Source organism: Elephantulus edwardii, unplaced genomic scaffold (assembly GCF_000299155.1).
Source record: "Elephantulus edwardii isolate Elephantulus edwardi_28Jun2011 unplaced genomic scaffold, EleEdw1.0 scaffold00320, whole genome shotgun sequence".
Lineage (NCBI taxonomy): Eukaryota > Metazoa > Chordata > Mammalia > Macroscelidea > Macroscelididae > Elephantulus > Elephantulus edwardii.
In genome coordinates this window covers 700,204-713,462 of record NW_006400070.1, presented here as the reverse complement: position 1 = coordinate 713,462, position 13,259 = coordinate 700,204, and the positions used below count along the sequence as shown (strand labels likewise).

The 13,259-nt window shown below is 34.9% G+C and overlaps 1 protein-coding gene across 1 annotated transcript in view; it reads left to right on the top strand.

The window, feature by feature from the left end:
* Positions 1–13,259, top strand: part of KPNA4 (karyopherin alpha 4 (importin alpha 3)) — a 106,701-nt gene extending 93,442 nt beyond the window's left edge. Inside the window, exons 12-17 of the mRNA XM_006901338.1 lie at positions 307–435; positions 1,821–1,925; positions 4,119–4,190; positions 4,982–5,144; positions 9,772–9,866; positions 11,266–13,259. Coding sequence (XP_006901400.1) covers positions 307–435; positions 1,821–1,925; positions 4,119–4,190; positions 4,982–5,144; positions 9,772–9,866; positions 11,266–11,364 — 663 coding nt within the window. The 3' untranslated portion in view covers positions 11,365–13,259. The remainder of the gene's footprint in view (positions 1–306; positions 436–1,820; positions 1,926–4,118; positions 4,191–4,981; positions 5,145–9,771; positions 9,867–11,265) is intronic.

The following is a 13,259-nucleotide window of genomic DNA, read 5'->3' as shown; positions in this document are numbered from 1 at the left end:
GATTGGCACAGGACTGAGCGGAGTTTAGGGCTGTTGTACATAGGGTCGCTATGAGTCGCAGGCGACTCGACGGCACATAACAACAACAACAACATTTCAATATAAACTCTACAGAAGCTAGATGTTGTGTTTCTCCAAGTTACCTTTGTTTCCAGATGGGTACATGGCATAAAGTAAGTGCTCAAAAAGTGTGAAATAGCTGAGTAAGTGAGTGAATGAATTTAGCTTTTTTGTAAGGCCTACCTCTCTTTGGCGGTAATAAGAGTGCTTGCATTCAACAGCTCATTAAGTCTTTTTCTATTACAGACTGCTGCACTTCGAGCTGTAGGCAACGTTGTTACTGGAACTGATGAGCAAACGCAAGTAGTTTTGAATTGTGATGCGCTTTCACACTTCCCAGCACTTCTGACACATCCCAAAGAGAAAATTAATAAAGTAAGTATTTATGACTGTTTGACCAATGAACAGCTTTCTTTGTAAGTTATGATGTAGGATTTCTGTATAATATTGAGAAAAAGACTATAAAAACAAGCTAGTTGTGCTAATTAGGCTCGCTTGGAAATGATGAAACAGAGATAATTGGGTGTTGAATGTTGTATGACTGAAAAATTTTATAGATAATTTTAAGTAATTATTGGTCTAAGTTCAGTGTTTTTTATAATAGTGTTTTGTGTGTGTGTGTGTGTGTGTGTGTGTGTGTGTGTGTGTGTGTGTTTGGCTATGGAAAGGGGGCACTGACTGGTGGTGCTGACAGTGGAGTGCATCTGAGGCTGTTGTAGAAATATATGGGTAATGATTACAACATTGCCAATGATTATGACCCAAGAACAGCTCACCTGTCTAGCCTGGCACCCTAAAATCTCTACCAGGTTCATTAAATATGGTCCTGTGGTCTGATCCAAAAGAGCCTAGCATATATTAGCTAATAGTAATACTTTTTTAATAAAACTTGATAACTACTTTTAAAATAGAATCTGACTATCCCTTAGTAAAACTGAATTTAACATATTTACTGGACTAGTAAGCTAGAATATCCTACATTAACTAAAATTCACTGCCATCCAGTCAGTTGACTCTATAGCAGGTTTTCAGAACCTATTAATGACACAGGTGTAGATTGTCCATCATTTTCCTGTGTAACACACAGCTGGTGAATTTGAACCCCCTGCCTCCGGTTGGACAATGCAAGTCCTTTCCAGATGTTAAGTAGTATTTTTACAAAAACTGTGATTTCCAGGAAAGTTATAAAATACTTGGGGCCAGAACTACTAACTTGAAAAGTGGCATCATGTGGTAAAGGCAGCATGTAAAGATAATTAAAGTAAACCAATAAAGGAAGCAAGCATTTGGTTGCACCTTAGCTTGTAGAGAAATGGTGTAGCATAAGTGATTGTTAGGAATAAATATACTGAAACAAATCACAGTTTGATTTTTCATAGCTCCCATTTTCATGGATAATTGATCTTTATACATACATCTCTGCTTTGGCTAGAACTTTTGATCATAATAAAACACATTACTATGGGAAAAACATTTCTCACGTTCCAGCAATCTTTGAGATTTGAATTTACCAGTTCTTCATCCCTTTTTTAATTTTTCAGTCACGCTGCTTTTTAGTCATAAGCACTGTTTCTGGGTGTTGCTTAAAGCATTTCTGTAGAAAGGAGGTTAGCCGAGTTGAGAATGTTAAAGTTTTTATTGTGGAGCTAATTCCACACTAATAACACTAAATGCACAGTTTAGTGAGTGTGTTTTTACTTAGCTCAAATGCAGATTTTTTTTTCCTTAATGAGGAATATTGAAGGGAGTTTGTTCTGCAGGAAGCAGTGTGGTTCCTCTCTAACATCACTGCAGGGAATCAGCAGCAGGTTCAAGCAGTAATTGATGCCAGTCTCGTACCAATGATCATACACCTTTTGGATAAGGTAAGGGATTTATCTCATCTGAGTTAAAAAGTTAGAGATGTAATTTTAGTAAATTAAATGAATGTGTTTGGTGGTGGTGGTATGTACCATTAAGTTGGAACCAGCTCATAGCTGACCCTCCAGGTTTTCAGAGGCTGTGAATCACGTGGAAAGAAGTTGCTGATTTTTCTCCTTGAGAGCAGCTAATAGTTTCAAACCATTTGCCTTTGGATTGGCAATGTAACTACTTGGTTACTGGCATCCGCTAAATGAGTGTATTCTTTTCTGTTTATTTAATTAGCCCATTATATCTATTTTTCTTTTTTGTAGTCTTTGGTATTACCAAGGGAACTTGTCTCAGGCTAGGTCTGAAATAAATTTCAAAACATGAAAATTTCTATGAATGAAAGGAAGGAAACTTTCAGAGATTACATGTTATTTAGGATAATAAGCTTTCTGTTTTTACCTCTTTTATGTCTTTATGACTTTTATGCCAAAATAGTGAAAATACTTATTTGCCATATTGATACACATGTAATATATAGCTGTATACCTGTATATAGAATTTATTTATATAAGACCCAGTATTGCTACTGATCCATGACTGTTGAATATTTTGAGGTCTCCCTGAGTTTGTCTTTAGAGTATATTCCCCAGTGTTGTACTTTAAAATATTATAACACTTTAAATAATTCTTTATGTATAATTATGTTAAAGAAATTAGTTTCTATTATTTATTATTTTCTAGGATTACGTTTTTATTTTAATTTTTTTAAAATTGCTTAAAACATATCTATGGTTCTAGAGTCAAAAATATGTCCCTTCTGTTCAAGTATGGATGGATTATAGAGACCTAGATTCCATTTTTGTCCATCCTCTCCAATTTTCTCCCTTCCTTTATAGTCATATTTTTTAAAATTAGTCTTGTCCTTTCCCCCCCCTTTTTTTAATATAAGATAAATGTTTATGTCTTTCCTGTCCTCACCTATTTTTACATAGTTTATTCTTACATTGCCCTTAAAAAAACACACACAAAAAAGTCCAGTACTTATTCAATACCTGTATTTTAGCTCACTTCCATAGTGCTTTTAGAGAACTTCCTCTTTCCTTGAGAAGTAGTTGTTGTTAGGTGCCATTGGGTTAGGAGACTCATTATAATGAGTGTACTTTATTGATGACATTTATGTTATTTCCAATGTGTTTCTCTTAAATAGTAATTCAAAGAATTTCTTGTAAGTAGTCTTCCCCTCAAACCCCCATGTTTTTGTCAAGTTACATTTTTGATCAGTGAATTAAATAAATAAATATATGTATATAAAATACACATTTTACTGTAAAATGCTAATTCCCATGTATAAAGTTGTGCCCTTTTTCACTACCAACAACCTTATTGGAAAATATTTTGTATTTTATTCTTCTGATAGATAAAAATAAGCCTATCTGAGTGCAGTTTAATTTAATTTACATTTCTTTCATTTTACATAATAATGAAAATCCTCAGTCTCTGTAAACTTTCATTAAAATTAATAATAATAAACAAAAGTGTAAAAAAAATACATTAAAATTACATGCCTTTTTCTATGTCCCTTGTCCTGATAATTTTTTTTGTTAGTTGCTGTCGGGTCTCATGGCAGCTAATAATGACCCCTGTATGCAGAGTAGAAGTACTCCACAGGCTTTCAAGACTGTGCCTGGTGCAGACCATCACCATTGTTTTCCAAAGTCTCCTGAGTGGATTTAGGACGTTAGGCCCGTTAGCCAACTGGTTACTTGCTAAGAGAGGCAGGGATTCCAAATATTTAATAACTGCTTATTGTCCAAGAGTTACTAGAATTTGTCAACTATTCCCTTAATGTTCAGAATCTTAATTGCCTTTACTTTTTGGCAGTTGTAGTGCTGCTATTACCAGATGTGGAAAGGTATATAATACTTTGGGAGTTATTTCTTAAAAATCCTCAAAGGTGAAATTGCTAAATCATATTTTTAAATGTATTCGTTTTTCAGTAGCAACATCAAGTCAGTATATTGCCACAAAAAGGTCCTTTATATGGGAGTGGATTGAGTATAGTGTTCAAACACTTAACCTTACTAGTATGCTTACAAAAATCTAGAAAGAAATCTGGGGAAATGAATTGATAAATCACTTCAGAAAACTTGTATTCCTGCTAGTTTAGTGTATGTTACTATTTGTGGCCATTTGCTTTGCTTTTACAGGGAGATTTTGGCACTCAGAAAGAAGCTGCTTGGGCCATAAGTAACTTAACAATTAGTGGAAGGAAAGATCAAGTAAGTTCCAGATTATATATCTTTTTTTTAATTGACGAAATAACAGTGATTTAGATATAAGTTTATGTTAATAACAAGCTATTGTGTGATTCCTCCTTCCTTTTACCCATATGAAAACATCACCTTGAGTTCCTTTATTCCGTATTTGTGTTCTCTTTCCAGCCAACTGAGGTAGGAGCAAAGTTTTTATAAGGAACGTTGGGTTTTGTTTGTTATTTCTCTTATTTTAATGTGGCAGAATGAGACTACCTCGTAACTTCTTCTGAAAAGGAAAACAAAACTTAATCAGCAGCAAAAAAACCAAAGCTACATTCAGCCAAATGCCTGGGGCTTGTTGAAGCCATGAGTCACTTAGGGCGTAAATTGTAAGAGTACTTCTGAGCATTATGCAGATGACAAAGTTTAATATTCTACCATTTGGCAAATAAAAATTAGTTTTAAGAAGCCCAGGTTTGACAAAGCAGACAAAACAAGTGAAGTGGAAACTCAGAGACAATAACTTTTTCTTTCTTTTCTTTTCTTTTTAATTTTATTAATTTTTGTTTGTGTACCATCAAATTGGATCTGACTGGTACAGGAGGAGATTGGCCCTCCTTCTCCAGCAGAGCATCTGGTGTATTCGAACGGTGTACCTCTGGGGTTTCAGTGCAGCTTCTTGCCACTTAGCCACCAGAGCTCCCTCAGAGACAGTATCTTGATAATTCTCAAGAAAAAGCTGTTAAGTCTGCTAAAATGTGAATATAGAGTAATAGGGTACACAAGCTAAGTTTATTAATGTTTTTAATCTTTAGGTGGCCTACCTTATCCAACAAAATGTTATCCCACCTTTTTGCAACTTGCTGACTGTAAAAGATGCACAAGTTGTGCAAGTTGTACTTGATGGACTAAGTAATATATTAAAAATGGCAGAAGATGAGGCAGAAACCATAGCCAATCTTATAGAGGAATGTGGAGGTAAGTTTATTATGAGGTAACTTTTCACAGTTTAATGTTACTGAGATAACTACATTTATTTTCTGATTACTGTAGCATTTCTATATTTTTTTTAGATATCAAGGTAGAAATACTCTATATTCTGTATGTACACTCTCCAGTTTTTTGCATATATTTAAGGAAATTTTGGGGTGCGGACTTTTCCTATAATTCTGGAGAAGGGTGGTAAAATACACAGTCCTTACCTTCTAAGCATACTCTTCGAGAGAAGTATGAATTAATAGGCTAAATACCCTAACAAATACATAGACAACAAAATCTAATTCATCCTAGAAGAAAATAACTTCAGAGCTGGATTTTTAAGAAATGACTAAGGGTTAAAAATATGGGAAGTGATGAAAGTGGTTCCAGGCAAAAGATAAGACCTTGAACAAAGTCTAAAATAAGAAATATTATTAGCATTCAAAAAATTCTAAGTTGTTCAGTGTTACTGAATCACAGAATGTAGAATAGAAACTATCGTAGATGAGATTTACAAAATAGATGAGCATAGAATACCAGAAAGGGTATCTTTTTGTGTTTTAGCTACCATACAAAAGACTTTGACTGTGTGGATCACAACAAATTGTGGCTAACACTGAGAAAAATGGAAGTCATAGTAACAGTTGATTATGCTCATGCGAAGTCTCTATCTAGACCTGTGATCTGAACAGAATAAGGGAATACTGCATGGTTCAAAATCGGTAAAGGAGTATGTCAGGGATATATTTTTTCTCCATACATTTTCAATCTGTATACTGAACATCATTTAAGAGGCTGGACTTCATGAAGAAGACTCAATTAACATGCTTTATACAGATAACACAACCTTGCTTGCTGAACGTGAGAACGACTTAAAGCACTTGCAGCAAAAAATCAAAGACCACCTTGAGCCTTCAATATGGATTGCATCTCAACATCAAGAAAACAAAAATTCTCACCACCAGACCAAATAAGCACCATCATGATAGATGGAGAAAAGATTGAAGTTGTTAATGATTTGTCTTGTTCATATTCAGACTTGACTCTCTTGGCACCAGCAGTTAGAAAATCAAAAGATGAATTGCATTGGGGGAAAAAAGATGAATTGCATTGGGAAAATCTGCTGTCAAAGACCTCTCCAGAGTACTGAAGGGCATTGGTGTCAGTCAGGAGACTAAGATGTGCCTATTCTAATCTGTGGCCATCTCAGTTGCTTGTTAATGCATCTTGAGAGTTAGACAGTGACGAAGAGGGACAGAACAATCGAGGCCTTTTGAGTTGTGGTGCTAGAGAAGATTATTGAACATATGGTGGGCTACTTACAGTAGAAACAGGTCTGTCCTAGAGAGAATCAAACAAGATTGTTCGTTGGATACAAGAAATATGAAACTGTCTTACTTTCCTTTTTTTTTATTATTATTAAATTTTATTAGTTTTAATGAACATTTACAGGGATTTTGGGTTTTCATTCCTTCATTGCTGCACCATTCTCTCTACCCTCCTCCCCAGTTTGTTCTTCTTCTCCCACCATCCGAATGTCTGTTTTAATTGTCCAGTTGCCACAGTGCTTGTCAAAGTCAGTTCTGATTAATCTCCTTTGTCGGTGTGTCCTTTGCCATTCCCTATCATTCCTCCCTGAGAGAGACTTCACCCTGATTCATAAGGAAAAGGGGATGGCGTATTCGCTTAGCTACTTCCTGCTGAAAAGGGACGCTGTGGGTTTCAGGAAACTGTCTTACTTTCAGCATGTCAGGAGGGACAAGTCCTTGGAGAAGGACGTCATGCTTGGAATGGTAGACAGCACAAGAAAGGAAGACTCTGGATGAGATGAATTGACATGGTGACTGACTATGGCAGTGGGGTCAGGTGTGTCAGAGATGGTGAGGCTGGTACAGGACAGGGCAAGGTTCATTAGGGTCACTATGAGTCACAGTCAGCAAGATGGCATATAACAACAGCAGAAGATCCTTGAAAGTCTTAAGGGGAGCTCTGGTTCCTGTGGTTTTGCACTGCTAATCAGAAAGCTGTGTCTACAGCATTTCTCATCCACCAACTACTCCAAGGGGCAAAGATGGACAGTTTCCCCATTACAGTTTACAGCATTGGAAAACCAGTGGATTGTTTCTGTGTATTGGAACCAGCTTGACAGCTTTGAATCTTAGGACCTTGTAGTATATTAGATGTTTTCTTTTATAAGACTATAAAAGAAAAATCTGTGTATCAGAACCATCTAGACTATAAATCACTAGAATTAGCTACAATTCATAATACAGGGAGAGAACCTAGTAGTCTAGTATGGCTTAAAACAATATAAATGTTATCTTACTTGAATAGTAAGTTATACTTCCTTGATAAGTATTAAAGGTATTTATAACAAATGATGAAGGGAATGAAAACTACAAGAGTAGGAGAGATGCTGTTTTAACTTACATAGTGAGGAGTCATCATTAAAAACTTTGTCACATTAACTGCGAGAATGAAGACTATTCTCAGCAACCAGACTGTCAACATTCCAGAGAATGTCGACATTACTCTGAAGGGCCACACAGTTATCGTGAAAGGCCTGCGGGGAACCTTGCGGAGGGACTTCAATCACATCAATGTAGAGCTCAGTCTCCTCGGAAAGAAAAAGAGGAGGCTTCGTGTTGACAAATGGTGGGAAAACAGGAAGGAATTGGCTACTGTTCGCACCATCTGTAGCCACGTACAGAACATGATCAAGGGTGTTACACTGGGCTTTCGTTACAAGATGAGGTCTGTGTATGCTCATTTCCCCATCAACGTTGTGATTCAAGAGAGTGGATCTCTGGTTGAAATTGGAAACTCTTTAGGTGAAAAATACATTTGGAGAGTTCGAATGAGACCAGGTGTTGCTTGTTCGGTATCTCAAGCCCAGAAAGATGAGTTAATTCTTGAAAGAAATGACATTGAGCTTGTATCAAATTCAGTTGCTTTGATTCAGCAAGCTACAACGGTTAAAAAGAAGGATATCCGAAAATTTTTCGATGGTATCTATGTCTCCGAAAAAGGAACTCTGCAGCAGGCTGATGAGTGATAGCTGGGAGTTTTCCAGCTACAGAAATGAGGCCGGTCAAATCATATGCATCTGATTTCAAAATGGATCTGATTCTTGTAATAAAGTTCTATTAATTTGGAAAAAAAAAGTTCTATTAATTTGGAAAGGGGAAAAAAAAGTCTTTATATGTCCAGAACGAAGGCTGCGTAGTTGAGTGGTCTTGGGGTAAGAGACTGTAAAACAATGAAAGAATTTTACTTTTCAAAGAGAAGAGTGTACTGTGGGGGAGGGGTGTACAGAGATAAAAGTGCAACAATGAATGAATGGAAATCCAAAGTCTCTAAATTTTCATTAAAATTAATAAAAAATATGATTAAAAAAGTCTTTGTATGTTAAAGTCAAAATGTAAGTTCTTAAGCATTCCTCACTGGGCATCTGTATTCTAAGCTCCTGCATTGGATAGGCCTTTGAACGATTTTACCTAGGGGAAGTTAGATACTTGGATTAAACATGAGGGGGACATGTGGCTGTTGGAGACAGAGACTTATTAAGGAAATATATAGCTAACAGTCAACATTAACAGCAGCCAATTTGAGAACAGCTAAAAAAAGAAAAGTTCAGAAAGGGAAATTACTCCTTTTTCAAGCAGCCTTTAATTATCATTACTCTGGTGGCTTAGTGGTAAGCAGTTAATGCTGCCAACCCATCCCAAAGCCATGCAGTTCAAATTCACTGGAGAAAGAAACTCAGCATTCTCCTCCCATCTGATTTATGGCCTCTGAAAACCCACTGGAGGGTCAATTCTGACTCAATGTTACATAACAACAAACAAATGGAATAGAGTTGAGCTTGCATGTCAGCAAGTATATATATTTTAATTACTGCTTCTGCCTTTGACATAATAAACTTAGTAAGATTTGTAGGAAAGATTGCCTTTTCCCCTGAAATAATGTATTTGACATTCATTATTTTGTAGTGAACGTAACAGATATCTTATGCATCATATTTTTTAATCACCTGTACTTTTTAATGGCCCCACTCCAGTGTAGTCACCAAAAGTATGACAAAATAGAAGGAATTGGAGGAGAAATTCCCTATAGTTCTGTGGTGCAGACCTCTGTAATTGTATCTTGCAGGTCCTTTTTTTCTGAATGATTATGATAAAGCATGTAGAAAGAGTTTTAGAATCTGCTTTTCACTTTTGACAAATAAAAGTAACCCTGCTACCTACAGGATCTCCAAGACTAAATATTTATAGAAACCAATTGTCCATTCTTTCTCCCACAAACTTGATTAGAAACTACTTGATTAGAAGCTAAGTTCTTTACCACTGCATCAGCAGGGCTCACATCATTACTCTTCATAAACATTGGTTGTATAGTTTCTGTTGAATAAATTCATGTCTCATTGTTTACGTAAATATTTGCATGTGGTTAGATATGAAAGTAATTTATTTTTAGGTGATAAACTATATATATTTATGTATAAAATGATTTTATGTTTAAAATTCACTTTTGAAATACATTCCTCAAAATTGGATTACATAATTATGAAGTTATTGTAATATTTTTATCATATTACCATTGTTTCACTTGATGAAATTTCTTATAGGACTGGAGAAAATTGAACAACTTCAAAATCATGAAAATGAAGACATCTACAAATTGGCCTATGAGATCATTGATCAGTTCTTCTCTTCAGATGATGTATTTAATGATTTTTATAGTAGTCTTAATTTATAAAACATAAGTCTGGATGAAATAGTATACCAACATATACAGTATGCATTTTTTCCCCCAAGCAAATTAAAAAGCTATGTAACAACAATATCACAAGAATTTAAAATCCTCTGAAGTCATTACAGAGTAGTAGTATTTTTTTTTATAGTAGTATTTTTAATAGTAAAATGATAAGAATTTTTTTGCAATGAAGTTGGTTTTATTTTTAGTTGATATCTTTACAGGGGTTTTTTGGTGATTTTTTTTGTTTTGTTTTTTTGTAATGATGTGATAATTATATAGCCAGAGCATTGACACTAGTATATCAAGTAATAAATCCTCCATGACAGTAATTGGTTCGGCTACATATTAATATAGTCTTATTTTCTTATTTGAGGCTCCAAAACAAATGTGAAAGTAACAAAAATATTAAGTCTTCATGGAATAGATGAACAAAACACAGTGTTAATTTTACTAAAATATCCTCACATAGTAAGTAGTAGTTGAAATGATAGTTTAATCTATTTTTAGTTAACTGCCTTCTTAGAAAAATGATCTTAAAATTTATGGAATTGTGTAAAAAATTCTAATAGTTTGACAAAGCCACCAGTGGGTTTCCTGTATGATTCTCTGAAGTTTTCATAGAATTAAGTACCAGAAAGCCGTGTTATGTTATTCAATATTTTGTTAGATATGTATGGTTTGAACATTATCCAACAAGAATGGAAGAGGAGATTACAAATTTATAGATGTCCTCCATAAGTCCTATTTAGAATATAATGCCAGTTAAATAAATCAAAAGTAATAGCAAAAAAATAACAGAACTTTGATCACATGTCTCGCAGTTTAATTTTTGGAGGTCTTAATTTGCAAATAATACCTTTGAATTTTTAATCCTTCAGTATGAAATTCTATGTTAATTACTCTTACATTTTCAAAATACAGTCTGGCTGGTAATACATGGCCATAGGAACTGTGCTGTTGGTTTATAGAATATTATTTGTCTGATATTATCTGAGCTATTATTTTGCCATTTGTCTCTTGGTATTAGCCAGAGTTTCACTTTTTAAAAGTGCTGGCTTTTTTTTTTTTTTTCATTGACTGTGTTTATTTTCCAGATATAAGGAAAACCATTAAGTGTACCCTCTCAATTTGAGAACTAGGACCATCTCAGTTTATTTCTCCTGTACCTTATTTTGGATTATGGCTGTATCATGGAGCCTCTTCAATTTAATATTTTTCCCCTTATAAGAAGCTTTTTAACAATGTTTGTACTTTTTTGTAGAAACAAGATAATTCTATAAATATGTTTTAAGAGGATTAGTACTGTAATGCTGCATGTGTATACCCTTAAATTAACCATCTTTTTCTTTTCCCCCCTCTCTAGATTGATGAAGACCCTAGCCTTGTTCCAGAGGCAATACAAGGTGGAACATTTGGTTTCAATTCATCTGCCAATGTACCAACGGAAGGGTTTCAGTTTTAGAAAGATGTTGTGGAAGTTAGGTCCATGCAGCACTGAGACATATATATATATATACACACATATATATAAAAAGGTTTGATCCATCAAGCTTGGCTCGTGGGATCTGCTGCTGCATTAAATCGGGAAAGAAATGTGAAGATCTCATTTGGAATCACAGAAAATGCCAAATGAGGTCAAGATGGCGAGTGGGTGCGAATGAGAATGAGTGGCAAAATGTAATGAAAACTTTACATGAATGCTTATTTAGGTTGTTAAAAGTAAAAAGGGCTAGAGGCCACAGACCTTCAGTGCCTGAGAAGGAGCATTGACTTGCTCTATTATCAAGAGGAGAGTGCAGTACTGTCATTTTCAGCCTTGTAAGCATAAAGGAGAATAGGATGCCTGTATAAGTCAAAGGAAAAAGAGCCCAGGCCTTGCTAGGAAGCACTGTGTGAATGGACTGTTGAGTGAATGTCTGGCTCAGTGATAGCCAGGTTCATCTTTCAACTCTAGGACTCTTCACTCCTGAAGCAGACTCCTAGACCTGGAGTGACTGTGTACGAGAGTGTGGTTGTGCTGTATGTGAACGCATGTGAGCTTGATTCGCCTTCATGGGGCTGGTAACAAACCTAATAAATCATCAAAGTGAGAACCTAAGTGTTAATGTACACTGGACATGAAACAAAGACCGGTTTAGCAGCAGACGTTGGTCTACTCTGCAGCCTGTGTTTTCTATCCCTATTCCTTACTCCCATCTTTTCCCCTCCCCACCCTTTTTTTGTTTTGTTTTGTTTTGTTTTGTTTTGTTTTGTTTTAGCCTTTATTTACTTTACCTAGTATGGCTTTTAGTTGCTTCTCAAGTCAGAAAATTTCAGGAAGGTTTCCCTGTGCATTTGCACCAGATGAATGTTTGATGCTATGAAAAGCTTTCCATATCATCAAAACAAATTTGTGTAGATTTTTGCATGGAAAAAAAAATCATAAATTTCCCTTAAAATAGACTGTTGCAGTACACAAGTTGCCATAATAGTATAAAACAGTAAAATGTATTTTAAAAGCCATCCTTTTCATTTTCAGAGATAACATAAAGATTTTTGCATGAGGTAAATCTACAGCATAGTTCATTTTTAGATTTTGTTGAGTCCTGTAAAGAAGAAAAAGTTTGAGTTGTGGTAGAATACTGTGCTGTGTTTAAATGTTACTTGTTTTCAAATTTTGTTTTCTATGAAAATGATATGGAAACTTCTAAAATGGAATTTGGTGCATATGTACTGCTGAATAAAGACCGATGAAGAGGTTGAAGTAGATGTACAAATCAAGTAATGGTTTGAACACCTTTAATAATATGCCTAATCTGTTCAATTGTTTTAGAAACTTTTTATCTTAGATGTAGGCAGCCATGAACAATCTATTTTGAGCCACTTTAGGGAGAATACTTTGTATTTTTAGAACTTGCATAAAAAGTATGCAAGTGGTTTTTATAAATTGGAATAATACCTCAGTTTTGAGGTTATGCACACTAAATTAATGTGACATAAATGAATTTGTTAAAAAGAACTCTTTATAAGGTGGCTCATTGTAGGAAATCCTGTGCCTTCCCCTTTGAGCACAAGTGTTGCATGAACAACAGTTTGCTATAAAAACCATACCAGATTAGCCACCATTAGCATCTATATCTACTTTGTGTTTAAAAATCAACTGGTAATTCTGAAACACTGTAGAATGGATAAAAATTATTTTGTGATCATAATTCTTTGTTGAACTAGAGTATTTTTGCAGCATTCCTTGTCATCAGAAACATGGTTAAAGTTGAAAACTAGAAGCAGCAGAAAACTAGCTTGTATAAAATTTATCCAAGTAGAGTGCAGGCTAGGCTGTCTTGGGGAAATAAACATTAAAACTTAAAGCAATGTTTT